Below are 20,347 nucleotides of genomic sequence, written 5' to 3'. Positions count from 1 at the left end.
TGCAATTTATAGTCCGGTGCACTTATACATGACAAAATAAAAAAAAAAAAAAGTGTTAAATTTTTGTTAGTGAGGCTAATACTTCAGTGTGACTTATAGTCCAGGTTTGGAAAATACAGAATAGAAAAATATGTTTTTTAGGGACGGCATCATGCCGATGTTCATTAATTGTTCCTGAATGGCTGTCTGATTTGCACACTGTTAACAATAGTTGGATTATGAAAAAGTAAGATCAAGGTCATTCATAATAGACCAACCAATTGACAATTTCTAAAGTATAGCTGAAGAAAAATTCTCCCTGTGCACCTCATTGTTGAAATGGTCAGTTTCATCCAAAAATATCCATCACTTAATATGACACTTAAGCTTCTCCAATTACACCATTTTACAGTTTGGGCGCAACAGTGCAACCTGGCATGCTTTTGTTTCTCTTAATCATGTATAAACTGCCAAGTGACAAGGGATTTTCCAACAGTGGAGACCTCTCCAACTCCCAAAAGTCAAAACTACAGCTCCTAGGCTGCAGTTGCATCACTTAACACACCTAACGCAATTGACAGCCAAACATCCAGGGGTTATCATCATCATCATCCCAGTATAAGCTTCACTCACATTGATGTTTATACCATATTACGCTAAGTGCATTGGGAGTCTTAAAATGGCAGTGCTTCCTCACAGTGGGAGGTCAGTCATCCCAGGGCAAAAAAAATCCTGATGTTCAGTATAAGGCACACATACGGATCACAACATATGAGCATGTAATTTCAATTTAGAAAATCATAAAAATATGTTACATTGTACTCACCGATGCAGGCATGTACGCGGACGGTCAACTGCGTTCGTAAAACAACACTGTGCTTTTTCCCTCTGGACCTTTGGGAGACAAAATATATATTTAACCTTGTGCAGTATTTTGACCGATTTTGGGTCATTTTTGTCCACATAATTCTTATAGTATTCAAACCAAGGGATGGTACACTCCTGGTAGTGTAATAACCAAGTAGTTGTCACCATATGGGTGAAATTTCAATACTTTCCCTTGAATGTAAAATGCTTATGATGAAAAGATACAAAAATGAACAAAATACCACAAAATGATGATTTGAATGGCATGCAAGGTTTTCTTTCATTTATGTGGTACTACAGTACAAGTCAGAATATTAGAATATTTCTGTCCAGGTGTCAAGATTTTTCCATTGATCTTTTTTCTAATAATCTAAACTGTAAAAATTCCTACATTTTAAAGTTAAAAAATAAACCGCATACAACTTGAAAAATGTTTCATAAACAATGTTTACTTCATTTTTGAACGTACTGGTGCTAATTGTGAATGCTAATTGTGAATGTGCAAGTCAATATCCCATGGGATATTTTTTTTTTTTTGGGGGGGGGGGCATATTTTTAGCATTTTGTCTACAAGTACATTCAAACATATCAACTATTGAATGTTTCAGAGTAAAAGGCAAACTTAAAATTCCCAAATTGTGGTGACAGCATCAAACAAGTTCCTGTTGGATTTGACATTTTCGCTACGAAAAAGAAGCTTTTTTTTTCTTTAATTAGTTTGAAATGTTTATTAGTTGAAGTGTCTTACATTACCAAGTTAGAGTTCTAATTTTGATATATACAACGAACATCTGAATATAAGTTGCAGAGCCAGCCAAACTATGGGGAAAAAAAATTGTGAAAGTCCATAAAATACATTACTTGGTCTTGTTTTTTAAATGTGCAATGTTGTGCATGCGGCATACATACTATGTATTTTGGAATATTCCCCAAAACATTCACACTTGGTTCATCAGACCAGACCACACATTTTGGTGTGTGTGGTTTTTTTTTTTGTGTTTTTTTTTATTGCCCAAACATGGAATTTGAACAGGGGTGTGTTTTCAAAGATTTTGTAATATCCACCGTAATAATTATTTTCATATATGAGTAACCATTTGCTCAAAGAAAAAAATTCTGGATAAAACCCACATTTCTTTTGTCTTCTAAATTGGTGTTGTCACATTTATATCAGGAGCTGTGTTTTTATTGTATAGATATTTTGGCTTGTTGATGTTGTATTTGCTATGTTCCTGTTCCTTTTTCAACTACCTGTTTTCATCTGTCCTGTTAATTAATCAACACTGCGCACATAGGTGTGCCTCATCAGTTTGCAGCTTGTACTTGGTTAGCTGGTTTCTTTCAGTATGTGCCTATCCACTGCTGTTGCAAGACATGTTTTCATTGTTATGTCATGATTTACGGAGAGATGAATGTTTTGTTTACTGGTGTTTCTTTGGTGCTTTGAGTTTTGACTTCTTTGTTAATTTATTTTAAAATTTCCCCAGTGCCTTTTTGTCAATAGGAGTTAATTATTTCTGTTTTGTTATTCAACTGATGCCTGCCTTCCCATTTATAGTCATAGATATATTTTTTTTAAATATGCCATAAAAACCTGGTTATCTTTCTAATGTTCACATCACATTTGACCCAAAAAAAAAAATCTACACCATTACACTGATAGCTTGCTGCAGACACAACACTCAGCTGCATCATATGCACTCACATATTTGTCAGTGGAAAAACAAAATGAGTACACAACAAAAAGTTATGATGGCATTTTGCCCAAATAAATCAAACCCTTTCTTCTAATCCTGACTGTTACCGGCCTACCTGGCGCTAGTCTTTAACTCCAATCACATCCACACAGTTGGAATTCCCAGCTACATTGGGAAAAGCGTTGATGTGATAACAGAGCTAAGAAACCCCGTTACTCATAAGGCATTGAGAGAAAAACACACACCTAAACACGCCCTTAAACTACTGTTGGATTAGTTTTGTTGAAAGATACACTACAGTAAACTTGAAATAGTTTGGTTGGTAATAGAAAAACAAAGTTGTCCTTGTGAATAATCTTGTGTTAAAAACAAATATGCCATGAAGTAAGCTACAACTTTTTATAGATATGATGACATTTACATTAGCTTATGTTGTCTGCAACATTACACCAGAGATGGTGTGCCCATCTTCTTTCCTTGTGTTTACTATCAACTCACTTGTGAAAGGGGTGTTGCCAGAAACACTGAAAAACCAGAGTAGGTTTTGTTTAAATATCAAGATCAGAAAAAAAAAAAAAACTACTTCATTTCTGTTTAATGTGCAGAAACGCACCTTAAAGATTAATTTAAAAAAGTGAATTGCAACCCCAGCACATGACTCTGTCGTCTGCCAATTCAATGTTACATATTTTCAAAAAATTGCATTGCTTGAAAGACACGGTTCCAATCCAACCAGTTACTCCAGATCACATCCACTTAAAAAAGTCCCACGCCTTGATTCATCTGTCTATTATGTAGAAGTGTAATACAAGCACAGGTTGTGTTTTAGTCTTTGCTTAGTGCTCTGCTGTCGAGATCTAAATAGATCCACATACCACAACCCTCTGCAAACATACTAGGACTTCAATGGGGAAATCTCACAAGTCTATTAGCATATTTTTGGAACAATAAAGCAAACACCAAAATACGTCACATTTTATTCAACTTCAATTGGAGCTTAGCCGCTCTAAGGTTGCATTTTTGCTAACATATAATAATTTGAAGACATAGGTAAAAATAAATAAGAAGGAATTTGAATTAAATAAATGTGTCCAGATAATGGATGGACGGATGGATTTTGATGACGAACTAAGACACCAGCATCCATTTATAAGGCGCACCTATTTATAAGGCACAGTAAATGATTTTACGTGTGCTTTTATAATCCAATGCATTGCTGTGATGTAGCCATGATTAAGACTGAACCTGGTCCCTTCAAACCCTCCGTTAAGACTTTATTTTTCACAATTGTTTAGTCATAGATCTTGCTCTCTCCAGTGTGTGCTTGTATGAGAGAACTGGTATAATTCAAACAAAATTCTTGACTGGTATTACATTTCCAAGGTGAGAACCTGTAGTTTGGGTTCTTGCACAACTCCTGGAACTTTCCTGACACACCTCATAAAATATACCATTTTGTTGACATGGTTATTACTTAGTGTGCTTCTAGAGCTACTTCTAAATTTAAGTTTGAAAGGAAGAAATGTGTCCTATTAAATCAAAGTATTCACAAAATACTGTTACATCTGGCTAATGTTGATTTAAATAAACTACTATTGCAGTTCATAGGTTTGAGAAAGGTATCATTTAGGCCACTTTGCCCTTCAGAATCGATAGCAATAGCACTGTGAAGCTAGCTTGCGTAGAAATCTAACATGTGACACATGGACCACCAAGGATTGGTTTATTAACCATTAAAAATGCACAGTTGGGGCAGGATGAGTTGTAGGAAAAGCAGGAGAACAATTTGTGTTTCCAGAGTGCTTCATACTTTCCATGAGCTTCCCAAGAAATTCTTATCAAGCTGCTTCTGCTTCTTTTCTCTTGTATTAGCATGAGGGAAACTTGTATGAGTGTTGCTTTGTTATTGTGAGAAAGGTTAAATGGATTTATTCCTACAGATTGTGCCAAATGATTACTATGAGATGATGGAGCCATCTTACCCCGTGTCATCCTGTTGGAAGCCTTCCAGCTCGTCCCTTTGCTCCGCCAAAGATGATTCAAGGTCCAGATAGGTGCCATTGTGGGAAAGCTGCAGCGCACAGTCATCGAGCTATGGAAAATAATAATGTGGTTTTAATGGGTGACTTCAAACTAAGATGTTAAAACTCAATGGGAGAGGAGGACAACGCATTGATGATCCTCACTCTATTCCTTACACCATAACCTAGAGAACGCCTGGAGGTTGTGCGACCATAGCTGGTCTCCGCGACATTGTTGCATGTACAGTATTTCAAAGAGGTTTTCATCTGGTGTTTGAACATGAGTGAAACAGTTGGAGGGCCCTTTTCATGTTGCTTTATTTTAATGCACTGGGGAATTAACTTGTTGGAGGCACAAAGACAGTAAAAACCTAAAACTCAAACCAGAAAAGAACAGCAGGGCATAGTTTAATTAAATGTACGTTGTGCTGTTAACCTAAAAAAGTGTACAGTGTAAATGTGTACATGGAAATTGATGTCCTGCTGCTAAAAGCCCATGAATGCGGGCGTGACATCTGCTATTTCTTGCTCCAAGGTAACACTGCTGTCTGTTGTGCGTCAGTCGCTCCATTACATTGTGTAACTTAACCCCACAGTGTGAGACCAGGTGCATAAGAATAAATCTGTACACATCTTGCATTGATGTTTATGACCAGGGTAACAAGTGGATAGCAGGTGCGAAGACTATCACGGTAACTACGTATAAAGAGAAAAGTGCATCAGATGTACCGTTGTTTTGTTTTTGTTTTGTTTTACTATATGGTGCAATGTATCATGATGCGCTTTCTCAATGAATAGGTCAACTTTTTAGACATTTTTAAATAAAGGATGCACTGGGTTAAGTAGTGCACAGAGTTATAAAGCACACCAACTGTTTTGTGGGTCCGAACCAGGTTATAAAGTGCCTAGGGTTAAAGGTGCACTGGGTTATAAGGTGCAATATGGTACATGAGGGTAAACAAACTATTACAACAAATAAATTGGACTTTATTCAACTTCAACATCCACATAAAAGGTGTACAATACTATATGGCAAACTGTCCATTTTGAAAAATTAAAGGATTTTAGGAGTGCCTAATAAGTAAAATACGACAAAATAATTTCATGAATAAATCAATGAACTAAGCTTGTAGTTACCTCAAGTAACTGGTGAATGAGATCAGAGTCCAAAGCATTGAATTAGCATTAACACCTGTGCGCTATCAGGATGGCTTTGACCTGGAATAGTCCCGGGGTGTGATGCCGAGCGACCCTATACTGGTGATTGCACAGCCAAGAAGTATGACGACACACCAGGCCTGGCATGCGGTGGTCACAAGACCTGCTGTGCACTCGGTCGTCTTTCCCTCAGGCCGTCGGTTGGACTTATGGCATAAATATAACCCAGCTATATTTGCTCGACATAGCGTCTACTCGGGAGCTCGAGGGTAGGTGTGTCAGTGAAGTCTGGGAATTGAATAGCAGGCCACCGAGGCCAGTTCTATATGGCGGTTTTCAAGTGGAGCAATCACTTTTTATTCCAGAACGAAGAGCAGGCCACGATCAAAGGCAGTGACTTTGGGTCTTGTTCTAGTTCCTCCCTCGTTTTAATCTCAGTCAAATCCTAATCCAACAACAGCGGAAAGGCAAAAACATGGGACAGTAAATAATCAGACACAACCCTGATTAAAAACGCAGTCAGTAAAGCAGATTAAAATGCATTTGTCGTTGCATTCGGTGTTTGACTCTGTATTATTAAAAGAACAGCCAATTTACTCTTCAAATTGTGTAGCTGGTGCAATAACTTACGTTTCAGACTACAGGGTACACCTAAAATGCTTTCATTTTCTCAAAAGTGGACAGTGCGCCTCATAATCAAGTGCACCTTATGTCCAGATGTGGAACTGAAGTTGAATAAAGTTTGAATTATTTGCTGTGCTTGTTCCATTATCTTGATATGCAGTAATGCACTATATAACCTATTGCGCCATATTACTCTGTGCTCTTTACAACAAGGTACACTTGGCAACCCAATGCACCTTTTAACCTGATGCCCCTTATCATTTATCATTGTGTCGTGTACGGTAATTGGACATTTATAAAAATGGACTTGGGACTTCACTTTATAATCCAATACGTCTTTTCGTCCCCAAAATTATGGTCATCAAAATCTTTCGCGTTTGGCACATAAATGAGATAGGAATTATTGTTTTGATACTGCTTTCAGTGAAATGAAACTATAACCTCATTTTCTTATTGTTCATGCCATGTGAGATGTGGTAAGATGCCTGACGAAGTCAGGGGGGGAACAGGGGTGAGAACAGAGGGGGTGTTAATCATGTCCTGCCCCACTGCCCCAATTTGAAGTTGAAATAAGACAAAAGCGTTTCTTGTGCCCAATCTGTCCACATTTTTCAGCACATTACTGCCGCTTTCATTTCACAAATACCTCACAACCACTTTTATCCTTTTAATAGTCTAGAAGAGCTTCTTTATCCTCGGAATCTCTGCTTCACCTTGTCCACTCTCAATCGATCTGCTTAGGCGAGTACAAATAATAACAGAGTAACATCAAGAAGGTCTCACAGTCATAAAACTCTCCAATGGGCGGAAAAGGATGCAATTCCAGTAGCAACTGTAAGGTCCCAGGCCGTGCACAGAAACATTTAGGCGCAAGTATTATTTACACCTGTTTAATTAACCTCTCCCTGAAAAGGAGAAGCGGAGAGAAAATGGAGACTAATTATTTCCCGTTAAAAATAACAACGCTTGCTTGTGTTCCCCGCACTGGTAATGACCCCCCCACCCCCACCCCACCCCCCCACCCACCCACGCCACCCCCATGTAACTTGAAGATGACTCTTGAAGAACTTTCTCCAGTCAGCTAGTTAGTCTTTATGTGTCGGGTTCATTCATTATTATCACTAATAAATGGTGCTTAAATGTGTGGTAATGCACTTTTGAAAGAGTGGAAAACTGTATTTTAACATGTTGGATGATAATGAACACAAATGCATTATAGTTATATCAAAACGATGAAAAATAGTACTTTAGAGTCTATAAAGCAAATACTGTGATGAGACTAGTATCACTGTTGTGAGAATCAATACCGTGAAATATGGTCTGGTATGAACATGATATTCGATACTTTCCCATAAGAACAAGAACACCAATACTTTATCTGGGTTTAATCATGGACACTTTAATTGGTGGCTAGTGGTTGTCCCATTTCACACTAAATATGATTGGTTAATGCCTCTCTCTCTCTCTATATATATATATATATATATATATATATATATATATATATATATATATATATATATATATATAAAGGGGCACTCACTATACTATTTTAATACCAATTTTTAATATGTAGATACAATTTTTATGTTTTTACCTGGGGTTTTGCACGCAATGGCTAATTAACATCGGTTTGGATTGCCTGCCATACGGCAAATTAGCCTTATGAGCCCCAGTGCGGAGCGGGTAAATCTCGTAAACCGGAGGCCCAATGTGTGTGTGTGTGTGTGTATATATATATATATATATATATATATATATATATATATATATATATATAAAATGAACTGATATGAACTGGGGTGTGTAGACTTTTTATATTATTATATCCACTCTACACTGATGTAGACCAAAGTGAGATCATAAACGCCTGGCCTGAAATTGATAATACAACATTTTGTTTATAATAAGTTGTTTTTGTGACTATTTTGACAACATGTGAAACTTGCTGCTTTTCGTCAGCTGTTAAAGCATAAACAAACCCTTATTCAATGTCAGCTTGTCCTTGCGTGTTTTTAAATTTGTTTGAGTATATGAGGCATGGTCAGTGAGGTGGAAGGAGGAGATGGGGGAGATGAGGAAAAGCATGTCACCCAAAGTGAGAAGAAGAAAGTGTTGCAGGCATCCGGGCTTTGGCCACAGGAATTCTGGGACAAGTGACCTATACTTTATGTGTAACCCAGCTGGCCTTGCATATAGTCACAGCATAATAATACAGTAGGCCTTTCTCAGAGGACACGGGAGGTTATTTTGACAAAGAGACGCTATCAAATAACACCCCCCCCCTCCACAAAAAAAAAAAAAAAATCAAAAATCATTAAACCACTGTCAACTGTGACATTTTTCAACAACATAATCCCAATTAAGTCTCTTAAGCATTAGCTTTGCAATCTGACGGGAAAAAGTGCAACTTTTCAGTTTCATCCCTATAATCTAAACTCGGTATCCAGTTGCCATCGCACACAAATTGCAAACACGAACACAAGCCGTTGCCATCTGTCCATGTAAAGGTTGTAATCATAAGCTTTTTTGCGCTGCGGGCCATTTTTCATTTGTTTTGCGGCTTTTAAATACGGGGGCAGCTCAAGATCGACTGGTCTGTAAAACCACTTTGCTGTCGAAAGTCGGTTTGCTGTCAGAGTTGTGTGTTAGCACTTCAACTCTCTTTTTTTAATATACACCTTTGATCGTAGTGTCTTACAGTAAAAACAATGTTGCAAATGTGGTCACAGATGAGTTTGAGTGCCTGGAAGGAATGCGGTGCTGTTTTGGAGTTTTCCCTCGGGCTCCTTTTAGGCCCTCAGCTTGGCATCTTTTCCTTTTCACATGCCCATCAGAAATTGACAGTGAGTACTATACACCTGTGTGTCAGGCTATTTGTTGGGCTCATGTCTTGACATGAGGCAGCTGAAAGGATATGAGTGGTAGCACTAATAATGACTGTCTGAGCACCTGTCAACAGATCTTTACTTGTACGTAATCTTCTTTCTAGACCTTGCCTAAAATATGACCACGGTTTGCCACTATGCCAATGGGATTAAATGAGGATATCTAATCATGAGCAATCATGAGCATTTGTGATGGAGTTAGTTGCTACTGAAAGCTTGGAGGCAAACATTTGTGATATACTTCACTCCCTAGTCAGTTGCGTTCTCAAAATAGGCTCTGGGTGGCCGCTCAGGAAGTTTACGTGGATTTGATCATTGCAAACTAATCTCAGAGTTGCAGCGAAACTTTTTTAGGGACAAACAACATTATGAAATGTATATTTTTATTATTTGCCCCCAAAACAACATAAAATACAAGAACACATAGCAAAATATGCATAGAAAAGCACTCAATACTCAGATTGCTTGATTTAAGTTGATTATACTGTTGTTGTTATACTCCCATAACAAAAGAAAAAAAAATCTGTTACTTAGATCCCAGTAGTCAATCTTTCCATTGCCCCCAAAAATTTATTTTCCATTTATGCTGATTCATTGCGCAACTGTGGGTAGATGTTATGTTGTTATGAATGCATAATAAGATCACACGCCTTAAACTGCAAACAGCAAATTATATGAGCTTGCTAGGGCGCACAATGACAGGGTGGACATTCCTGGCAACATGGACATTTTATGAGTCCATTGTGGAGCTTCACTTAGCAACATACGGAAATCAATTAGTACACAATACCTATTGAAAAGTTGTTGCTTTTAGACCAGTTGACTATTTCAGTAAGACAGGGTGGACATTTTAAGCTTGAACTACATTATATAATAACAATTAGAAAATGTGACTTTTTTCCATTGACCCCATTCTTTGCCTTACTGTAGGTGGATGCCCTGTTATGAATGCATAATTTGACTGCAAGCAGATAATACAACAGCAAATTGTGCGAGCTTGCTGACAGGGTGGACATCTTTGACGAATGCACATATTTTATGAGTCCATGGTGGGCCTACAGTTACTGTAGTCACATCAATCAATTAGCAGACTGTACACTGTTTGTCTATTTTTTTTTAATCAATTGATATTTTGGTATGAGTGGACATTTTAATCTTGACAAAATCCACTTACTTTAAATCAGTTCTTCTCAAATAGTGGGGCGGGTTCCCCAGGCACTTTGTTGCACATATTTTCTGTTTTTGACTATGCTGTAACCCGTATAAACACTGTAAAAATATTTAACACTTGTTGAAAATTGATTTATATTGTAAGTTTATTGTGTTAATGTTAAAAGGGGTATAGGTTTAGGTATACTTGGATAAGTGTTATTGACAATAACCTCATTTATAGTCAGCGTGTTGAGAGGGGGGGGGGCAAAATGTTTTCTGTTTCCTAGGAAGGACATGTCAAAATATAAATGAGAAGCATTGCTTTTTATAATGAAAATTACAAAAGATATGTGTAAATATTTACGCTGACACTCAGCCCACAATGTTTAGAATCAAAATGCTGGCGCTAACGTCACCGAGAACATTGGTGGTGACTTGAAAGGACAGCAATTTCAGGGACGCATGTAAAACATTGTTTGAACAGTAAAACTTACAATACATGATCAAAATAATTCTTATCACATAATTTGATGTGGACAATAGAACCATGTACATTTATTGTTATTTGTCAAACACCGAAAAGAGTTGAAACGGGGGGTTACACATAAAACACAAACTTCTAGTTAAAAAAACATTTTGAAAACATTAGTCAATTCGCCATTGAAGTAAATCTTACCTTGTGAGGAGCCTTGAGGAGCCGGTGGATGCCTGCTAGTTGGTTGATGAGAGGGATGTCCTCCCTGAAAGTATACAGCGGCGGCCGGGTCGGTTCCGGAAAGTTTGTGCTGTTGAACGGATCGGTATCGTCTAAAAACTGAACCCTGCACACAAAGGTAGCCATGGTGCATCCATACAAGTGGCGGCCAGGTTTCCCGAGGCTACTGAGAGCTGCTCAACACGTTGGTAACTACACAAACAAACAAGCGTCGTCAAGTGGGCACCCGGGACAGGCAGGGGGTTCTGGGAGGTGGACTTGATCCCGAACTGATGGGCGACCGGTCACTCTGTGGGTTGTCTTCCTTTCAGTTCTGCTGGAGGTTTTTTTTTTTCTTGCACTGACCTGTTTTATTCTGGGAGAGGCAGGTGGCCAGTAAAAGAGACGTAGGCGGACTCCAGCAGGAGTGCCGGAGAGTGTCTGTCTGACACTGACAGCCGCTCCACTGTCTGTATGAGAGTCCCACTAAGTCCACCCCCTCCTACCCCTTCCTCCTCATGAGAACACACACGCACTCGCACACTGCCCGCACTCGAATTATGACGCACCAATACGCCCTTCTTTGCTGTTTCTTTGTTTATTTTTCAAAAGAAACGTGTTCTTAACACCCCCTCCCCCATCTTGACTATTTGTTGTTTTATCCACGATGACAGCTGTCATGTTGTTTTATTAAGCGTTTTAAATAATTTGTGTCAAAAAGTAAAATGCATTTTACTTCATTGTTGTTGTCATTCCGAAAGAAAAGGGCATTTTGTTCAAAAACAAAAACTATGACTTATATACTGCTACCTCAAAAAACAACATTGAATTGGTTTAGTCTGTCCAAATGCCTCGCTGTTATAAATACATATATTTAGTAAGTAAATATTTAGTAAGTAAATAACAATTCCTGTTCAATTTAGTGAAATTGGACAAATTCCAGCCTGCACACGCGTTTTACAGAACAATTCTACTCATGTAATGTATTACCAAACCAACAATATTTTTCAATTACGCACCCCTTCTGTACAACAATAAAATACTGTAAACTCGTATAATTGAAATTGCATTTGACAATGGCTCCCTCTTGAGGTTGCAACTTTTAGACACAAGCGTGGTGATAGTAATCATTCACCCAGGCATCGATTTGCTGCAATTAAGTCGGTTCAGGGTCACTGGTGAGCTGAATCATAAACTAACTAATGTGCACTTCCCCGTAATATGTGACGCATTTATATTTGCAGGTGGATAGCACACGAGTTTTTGTCAGTTGCTGTCACGTTTTTGGAGTTCTTCCCACAAGAGTTTGTTTTACTGTAATAGCCTATGTGTGCTTTTGTTTTTTGTGAGATCAGCTCACATCAGCTCTCACAAAACTGCACTTGTGTGTCATCTCTTCTCCTAATTACCAGTAAACTTATGAATTGGCTATAATGTAGATTTTAGTACTTTTCCCCAAAAGTTATTTTGTTTAATATACATGTACATGTTTTTGGCTCCTGGAAAGTCATATATATTTGTATTTATTTTTTTAATGGTTACAACGCTGCTTCATTTTACAAAGTGTGAATTTTGTTTTGTTTTGAAAAGCAAGCCGAATGTTGTTGTATTAAGCACATTGAATGTATAGTCCTGCAAGGATCGTATGCAAATGGAAACACGCACCGGTTGAAAATGCGCAGCAAATGGCACAACACGTTTCCCAAAACCGAAAGACACACTGGGTGAAAAAAAAAACTGCAGGTTGTGATTCTCAAAACGGAAACGCGCCAGGCCACTTGGACACACCATCGTGAGACCAGATACTCGATGCAAGTGTTTTCATTGACAGCTCTTGGAGAAAGAAAAGGTAGCGCTTTGCTTTGAATCTGTTTAAACTCTTCGGTTTCATCGTTCACAGTAGTACATTATAACAACTAACTGCAGTTAACTTATACATTAATGATATATATTTGCCAATATATTTGGGATATATATTTGGTGTCTGAAAAACTAAAATGTCTCCTGTTTGCAGAAGATACTACAATCATGCACTCAGGTGAAACTCTTGAAAAACTTATTACAGAAACCACAATTGAATTATGCAAGCTACAAAACTGTTTTTTCAGGAAATAAATCCTCACTAAATACACTAAAAACAAAGATTATGTTCTTTGGTAAAGAAAATATGAGAATACAATCAATTATGATCGATGATGTTGAAATTGAAAGAGTCCACGTACACACATTTCTGATGATAACATTTCTTGAAGACCACACATCATTAAAGTTAAAACCAAAATGGCTAAGATTGTGTCTTTGATGTATAAATCGAAATATTATCTCGATAAGAAGGCATTACTTATAATCTATTGCTCATGTCACTACATTTGACCTACTGTGTAGAGGTGTGGGGAAATACATATAAGAGGAATATTAAACCATTATACAGCACATAATGCAAAAGAAAGCAAAGTGTTATTGGTAATTGCTATTTAACTTCTAAACAGGAGCGGCAGAGCGCAGAATAGATCCAGATCAAGCCATGCACTTGTGAACGCTACTGTAAATTCTTTTGATTTTCCCCTCCGCATGCATTATATATTTTTGACCAGCTATTTCGTTATGGAGCAAAAGGAAGTAACGAATAAACGAAAGTCAGGGAAATTTAAACGCCAAACATGCAACGGTATGAGTTTGGAGCCAAGCGCGGGTGAAGGCTGATGCCGCTGTCTTTTTAATTTTTTCCTCTGCGTGCATTATATATTTTTGACCCGCTGTTATGATATGGAGCACAAAGAAGTTAGAAATAAATGGAATTCAGGGAAATTTAAAAGCCAAACATGCAACGGTATGCGTTTGGAGCCAAGCGCGGGTGAAGGCTGGCGCCGCTGTCTTTTTAATTCTTTCCTCAGCGTGCATTATACATTTTTGACCTGCTGTTACGATATAAAGCACAAAGAAGTTAGAAATCAACGTAAGTCAGGGAAACTTAAACGCCAAACATGCAACGGTATGAGTTTGGAGCCAAGCGAAGGTGAAGGCTGGCTCCGCTGTCTTTTTAATTTTTTCCTCAGCGTGCATTATATATGTTTGACCCGCTATTACTATATGGAGCACAAAGAAGTTACGAATAAACGAAAGTCAGGGAAATTTAAACGACAAACATGAGTGTGGGGCCACACACTCTTAAGTCCTCCAAAAAAAAAAAAATCATTTTGGGCCTGCAAATCAAATTAATTAATCACACAGGGCCGTGTTGGCTTTAATACCCTCGGGCAAGGTCGGTTTGAACTGGATTTTTTAGGCATAAACTATAGTTTATGCAGTCAGCACATGATTTGAACCATATATAAGGCGCACCAGATAAGGCGCACCGTCAATTTAAAAAAAAAAAAAAAAAAACCCTGGCTTTTGGGTGCGCCTTATAGTGCGGAAAATATGGTAATTACGGTATTTAATTATAATAATAAAATAATTATAATTAGAAAGCAGAAAAAGGAGGGGTAAGGTTTAAAGGTTGAGCTCCTCTACTAACTTTTCACTGTATTGTTTTTCTTTTTCATACTTTTCAAGGATGAAAAAAAATGACATAATTCTCCATTAAAAACTATCATGTCTTTGAGGCATGGCGAAGAGGTGTGTGGGGAAAAGTGGACCCAAAAAAATGCAAGAACTGAAAGGGATGTGGCTCAAGTAAAGAATATTTAATAAAAACTGAGGCAGGATCAAGCAGGAACAAAATCATACAAAGTACAACAAAAAGGATCAAAATGCAAACAAACTCACTGGAGACAAATCGGTGGAAGAAGAGGTATTTGGACAGAATGCCGGCAAGACAGCCAAGAAAGAGGCAATGACCCAACAACTAGCATGACCAAAGTGAGGCTTAAATACTAAAGACACTAATCAGGAACAACACGCAACAGCTGGAAAGAAACGCGAGACAAGGAGAGCTGATTGGCTGAACACATGGGGAGCTGGGACATGCGGACGATAGGAGAAACAAATCACACTAACAACAGATGCGAGGGAAAACAAACATGGACTTAAAAATATGAACTTAAGCCCGAAAAGAACTGACATTTCACAAAAATTACAGAAAACCACAACAGAAAATACCCGACAGAATGTGACAAAAAAAAACAATGAATTATGTCTGGATTTGAAGTCTATAACGTAATTATTAATATTTTTAATGCATGTCCGAGTTAATTAAATGCAAATCCTTTCAAATCAATTGGTTTTGAGTCAAGTAACTATAGTGTCTTTTTTTTATAACAGTAAAACATAAAGTACTAATGTTTAAACAGATTAAAAGTAAAGCGTAGCTACCTTTTATTTCTCAGAAGAGCTGGTCAATGAAAACACTTGCACTGACGGAAGACAGCGGTAGAAGATGTATGGATGGATAAATGGACAAGCACCACTGATTTGCACAGAACCGAGAGAACCAGGATATTCCCCACACTCACATAACTAGTTATCCTCAGTGCTAGATTTTGATGACCTATGTAAATTATTTGTCAAACACTTAAGAATTGGGACAACTGAGACAGGTGGTAATCTTCACCTCTGTCCTGAAACCACCGCTCAGATTTTTTATCTGAGAGTGAAAAATTGACAGAGAGACTTTGTCCCTCTGTATAGAAGAGCGACTTGGGAAAAAAAAAGGCCGGAAATGCAGGATTTTATAGATTGTGTAATAGTTTGTAGGGTTGGTAAGCAGGCCAATGAATCTTATTTGCTTGCAGGGTGTTTAGGCCAATGTCCTCAATTGCAGACAGTAAAGCGTTTTAAAGCATTTTGGCTAAAAGCCCTATAAAAGTGCAGTCTGTTTACAATTGGTTGTATTGGTCGGGCTTGTTACATGTGAAAACTGTAAACACCATCTGTGCATTAAGACCCATCTCAAATGTGCGGTTCACACCCCTAAAGACACAATAAACACAGTAACACAAAACTTACATTTTAAATGTATCATTCCTAGAGACAGTCCAGGTCTAAGCATAAACATTTAGACTTTCTGTTCATCTTCATAAATTTAACAAGTTTCATCTTGCAACACGCAACTGCCATGATCATAATCACAAACCAGGAAAGGGCAATGCAGACAAGAAAACACTGGCAGTGATGTCAGGAAATGAGCACAAAAATAGGCTGGATGTTTTGAGGCTTTTGTTCTCACAGTTTTATACATCATTAACGAATTAGAAACGTATGAAGTAACTTGAGAACCAATCTCTTAATGCATTTAAATACTCGACTGTCTGGATGTTTTTTTGTTTTTGTTTTTTTTGTGAACAATATTGAGTGACAATACTTAGGCCATAAATTTGATTAGGCTTGTTTTGTTTATTAACAGAGTGGTTCTCGACCTTCTTTCTAATTCTTTTTTTCAACCCAGTGAAGTATTATTTTGAGCCAAGTATTTTGGATGTGAAAGAATATATGTATATTATCAATATATACAGTATGAGTATATATGAAAAGTAACTAAATAAAGGCATACAATATTTTGCAAAGGGGCACCATAACAGCAATATATTGCATCATGTTCCAGTTAATCTACTCTTTTGAAAATAATAATGCCCAGTTTTTTTTTCTCCCAACTATGACTCTATGACATCACTAGTCGTCAATGGCAGTGAATGAGTTAAAGCTAGACCGCTGTCGTGCATTTGTGCCTTCAAGTGTATCAGACACATAGGTGAGTGAGTGCAAATGAATTTGTTTTTATTCAACTGCTAAGCCAGCACGTTGTATTCATCACATCACTCGTGGCTCCAAGCCCATATGGAAAGATTATGTAAATGCAATCATGGCATTTTGGACTTCCTAAAAATAAGTGATGTTTTAAACATATCTTATAAATACTTTGTAGATATACTTGAACAGTAGTTGATGAAGATAATGTGCATTTAAAAGACAACTGGATTTAGTTTACCTCACAGTTTTCAAGAAACATTGTTTGATAGGCAAGCGGAGTTTTCACGGTCACTTACAGTATAAAGTCAAAGTAGCATGCCTCAACGTGACATGTCTCCAATCGAACAATTACTTAAAACAGATTGCCATTTGATATGACAGTGTGTTATATCAGCTGATTTTCGTCTTTGCTATCAGCAAAACAAACACACCCTAAACAGTCCCTGAAAGCAGAATGAACTTTCAGCCCTGAGTTCAACTCCACATGCATCGTCATTCATGATAATAAGATGACAAAAAAGGTCTTTTTGAAGGGGATATGATGATTAGAACATACATACTTGTTTATGAGACTCTTTTTTCGGTGTAGTTCAGTCTGATTTAATGAAAATACACAATCCCTGCCTTTTTTACAGTGATTACAGTAAGCAAGTCATGCACGTATGTTTCCTATCAGTAAGTTTGCCATGGTGTGTCTACAGTTTCTTTTATGATGCCAATTTGTCAGCCACAAGTGACCTTGGGCATTAGGTTGGATTAATGGTAATTATTTGGGAAAATGTGTCAAAGTACTTAGCTCATGTTTTAAGGAACAACTGAATAGGTTTTCCTTCATTAGCTATCCAAATCAAACCCCATTTCTCCATTTTAATGCTACCCCTGCTTCCAGTCTTGCTACTCTAAAGTGATTTTTCACTTTGCTCCAGTTCCAAGTTCCAGTCAGTCGACTACAAATCCGACTCAATAAATGACCCAATGGGGAAAAAAATGTCAAGAGATGTAACATGTCATCTTATCAGTGTGTGTAACTGCTATACAAACCGTCATGTTTATACGATGAGCACTTATCTAGTGAATCTGTTTATTACCTCCAATGAGGCAATAAACAGCATACACCCCCCCCCCCCCAGCTCATCACAAATACTGTGATTGAGTACATAAACTTAGCAAGAGAGACAAGCCAAAATTCCACAGTGTACTATGTTTTGAGCCAACAGGGTTGTCATGGTTGCCAAGAACACATTGTTAACTTTGAATTAAGTCAAAATTAAGTTGGGTCATGTCAGCTATTAAAGGGATAGTCCACTTATTTAGCAAATTTCCTCAGTAAAAAGTTATTTTTTGTTGAATAATTTTTAAACACAATAGTTTTGCCACTTACTGTTGACTGAAAATGACATGCATGATTGGTGATGTCATTTTTGTCACGTTCTGCTCGAGATTTGTTTTTTTTTTTAGACATTTAGTTTGAATAGTTTCTCCCCCGTGTCTGCCTCGCCTCCCTGTCCATTAGTTTGATTTTGTCCACCTGTCGCCTGTGTGTCCCTGCCCTTGCGTGTCACCCAATCAGCTTCCCCTGCCTCTTGTTCTCTCCCAGCTGTTTTGCGTTGTTTTGTAATTAGAGTCTTGTGTATTTAAGTTATAGTCTTATCACTGTTAGTCGTTGGATTATTGTAATGGTCACCTTCGTTCCCTCGCTGTAGTGTTCTCCAGCCCCGCGATCGCCCTTCCCCGTAAATGTAATTTGGTTAAGTTCTCGTGGCTTTGATACTTTGCCCAGTTTTTGTCTGTTTTTGTTCCTGCCACCTTTTGTTGATTAAAACCTCATTTCGTGCACATCCCCTCCTGGCTTCCCTGCACTCTTAGTTCATCCTCCCGCACACCCGCATTCCACTCGCCATGCCTCAGCGTGACAATTTTCAGACAACAGCAAGTGGAATGAGTTTTTAAAGGGGATTCATTTTGCATGAAAAATCATTTCCCTTTTAAATATTTATTTACACTTACACAACAGATGTCTGTAGGGCCATTGTAATCTAAAACTCCAAAGATAGGTTGTGTAACATTGTTTGTTTTATTTATGGCTGATCTGTTGGAAAATTCCACCTTGAATGATAATGTGTAATGGTACAAAACTTATAAATATTCACCAAAAGTTGCTTGTTCCAATCTATTTGCTCTTAGTTTGAAAAGAAAATGTTAGTGTTCATGGCATTTAAAAAAAAACGTATTTGTTGATTCCTACTGCAACCCTGTTAAAATGTCTGTTACACCCTGAAATGCCTTCTCATACCCCCATTTGAGAATCACTGATTTAGTGCACAGTACTAAGCAAAATCGAAAGACCTCTGCGACAAAACTGACTCCAAATGACTCCAAGCCAGCTAAGTATGAGCTGAACCATCTCACACAGGACTCAGTTTTTACGATGTCATTTACGCATGAGAATACTCGTCAATGTTTAACTCACAGCTAAAGACATTGTTTTCCCCTATTTCTTTTTTTTATGGGACCTCTTAAAACCCTCTTACATTATAGTAGTAGTTTTCATAGGTTTTCTATACCCTTGACACAATTTCCACAGCATACAGTAGCTTGCTGCAGAGCATGGCTGTTGGACTATTTTATGTATAGAATAGAGTCTGGAAAAATAGTAATATTAATGTTTAAATAAATTGTCAAACTCTTTTCCTTGACTTCTGATTCCAATTTCCATCAAGTCAATTTATAATTTTTTAAGGATTCTTAGGTACAAAGGTACTCTGAGGGAAACCATAACAATGACAAAAATGAGCTTGACAATCCTAAGTGTGTGTTGAGTAAGACATACGCTCAAACTGCAAAGTGTGATTAAAAACAAAGGGCATTATCAGTCAAGACCCCACACACATTTTATGAAAAGGCAATTTCCAACCTTGGTTAATAATTGTATAAGAAAGGAACACTGATAGTCAACCCCCCACACCCTCACACACAAGCACACGCACATACACACACACACACACACACACACGCACACACACACAGACACACACAAACACACTGCAAAAAGTGCCAGATCAAATACTGTACAAGAAAAATATTTGAAAAAAATTGGGCCAATTTTCTTGTTTTAAGCAAACTAATCCCCCAATGGGGTAACCTAATTCAATACTTTTTTCTTCATGTTTTTTAGAACAATGAGTTAAAAAACTGGACAAAAATTCTTATTTTAAACAAATTACGAATACAATTTTAACAAATAGTTCTCAATACAAGGTCATAAAGCAAGCCCAAAAATAGTTAAAATATTTTATTAATTAAAGCAATGACTACAATGCAGTAGCTTTAAATAAACTTAATTCTAACAAGTAACTCAAATTACAGTAAAACTTAAGGATCTTGCTGTACATGCTTCAGACAATGCTTATGAGTTTGTCAATTTTTATGATAAGATTTTTGCTATCATTGCTGTCATGTCCAAAATGAAAAATATTTGACCTTGGTCTTAAAATGAAGATAATTCAAAATAATCTTTTTATCTTAATATGAAAAAAATAAGCTTTGTTTGAGAAAAAAAAATCTCAATAAGTAAATGCT

At 37.4% G+C, this 20,347-nt stretch overlaps 1 protein-coding gene across 5 annotated transcripts in view; it reads right to left on the bottom strand.

The window, feature by feature from the left end:
- fhod3a (formin homology 2 domain containing 3a) overlaps positions 1-11,533 on the bottom strand; it is a 68,549-nt gene extending 57,016 nt beyond the window's left edge. For 3 of the 5 annotated variants that reach the window (XM_088404870.1, XM_088404871.1, XM_088404872.1), the window contains exons 1-3: positions 11,063-11,533; positions 4,526-4,635; positions 806-873 (exon numbers count right to left, since the gene is read on the bottom strand). In XM_088404870.1, the coding sequence (XP_088260996.1) occupies positions 806-873; positions 4,526-4,635; positions 11,063-11,227 (343 nt within the window). In that variant the 5' untranslated portion in view covers positions 11,228-11,533. The remainder of the gene's footprint in view (positions 1-805; positions 874-4,525; positions 4,636-11,062) is intronic. The other 2 variants (XM_088404873.1, XM_088404874.1) reach the window with 1 other exon arrangement.
- Between the last annotated feature and the right edge of the window lie 8,814 nt (positions 11,534-20,347).

The sequence above is a fragment of the Hippichthys cyanospilos genome, chromosome 21, assembly GCF_059441005.1.
Source record: "Hippichthys cyanospilos isolate Australia breed blue-spotted pipefish chromosome 21, RoL_Hcya_1.0, whole genome shotgun sequence".
In the NCBI taxonomy this organism is placed as follows: domain Eukaryota; kingdom Metazoa; phylum Chordata; class Actinopteri; order Syngnathiformes; family Syngnathidae; genus Hippichthys; species Hippichthys cyanospilos.
This window is presented reverse-complemented; position numbering and strand designations above follow the sequence as displayed.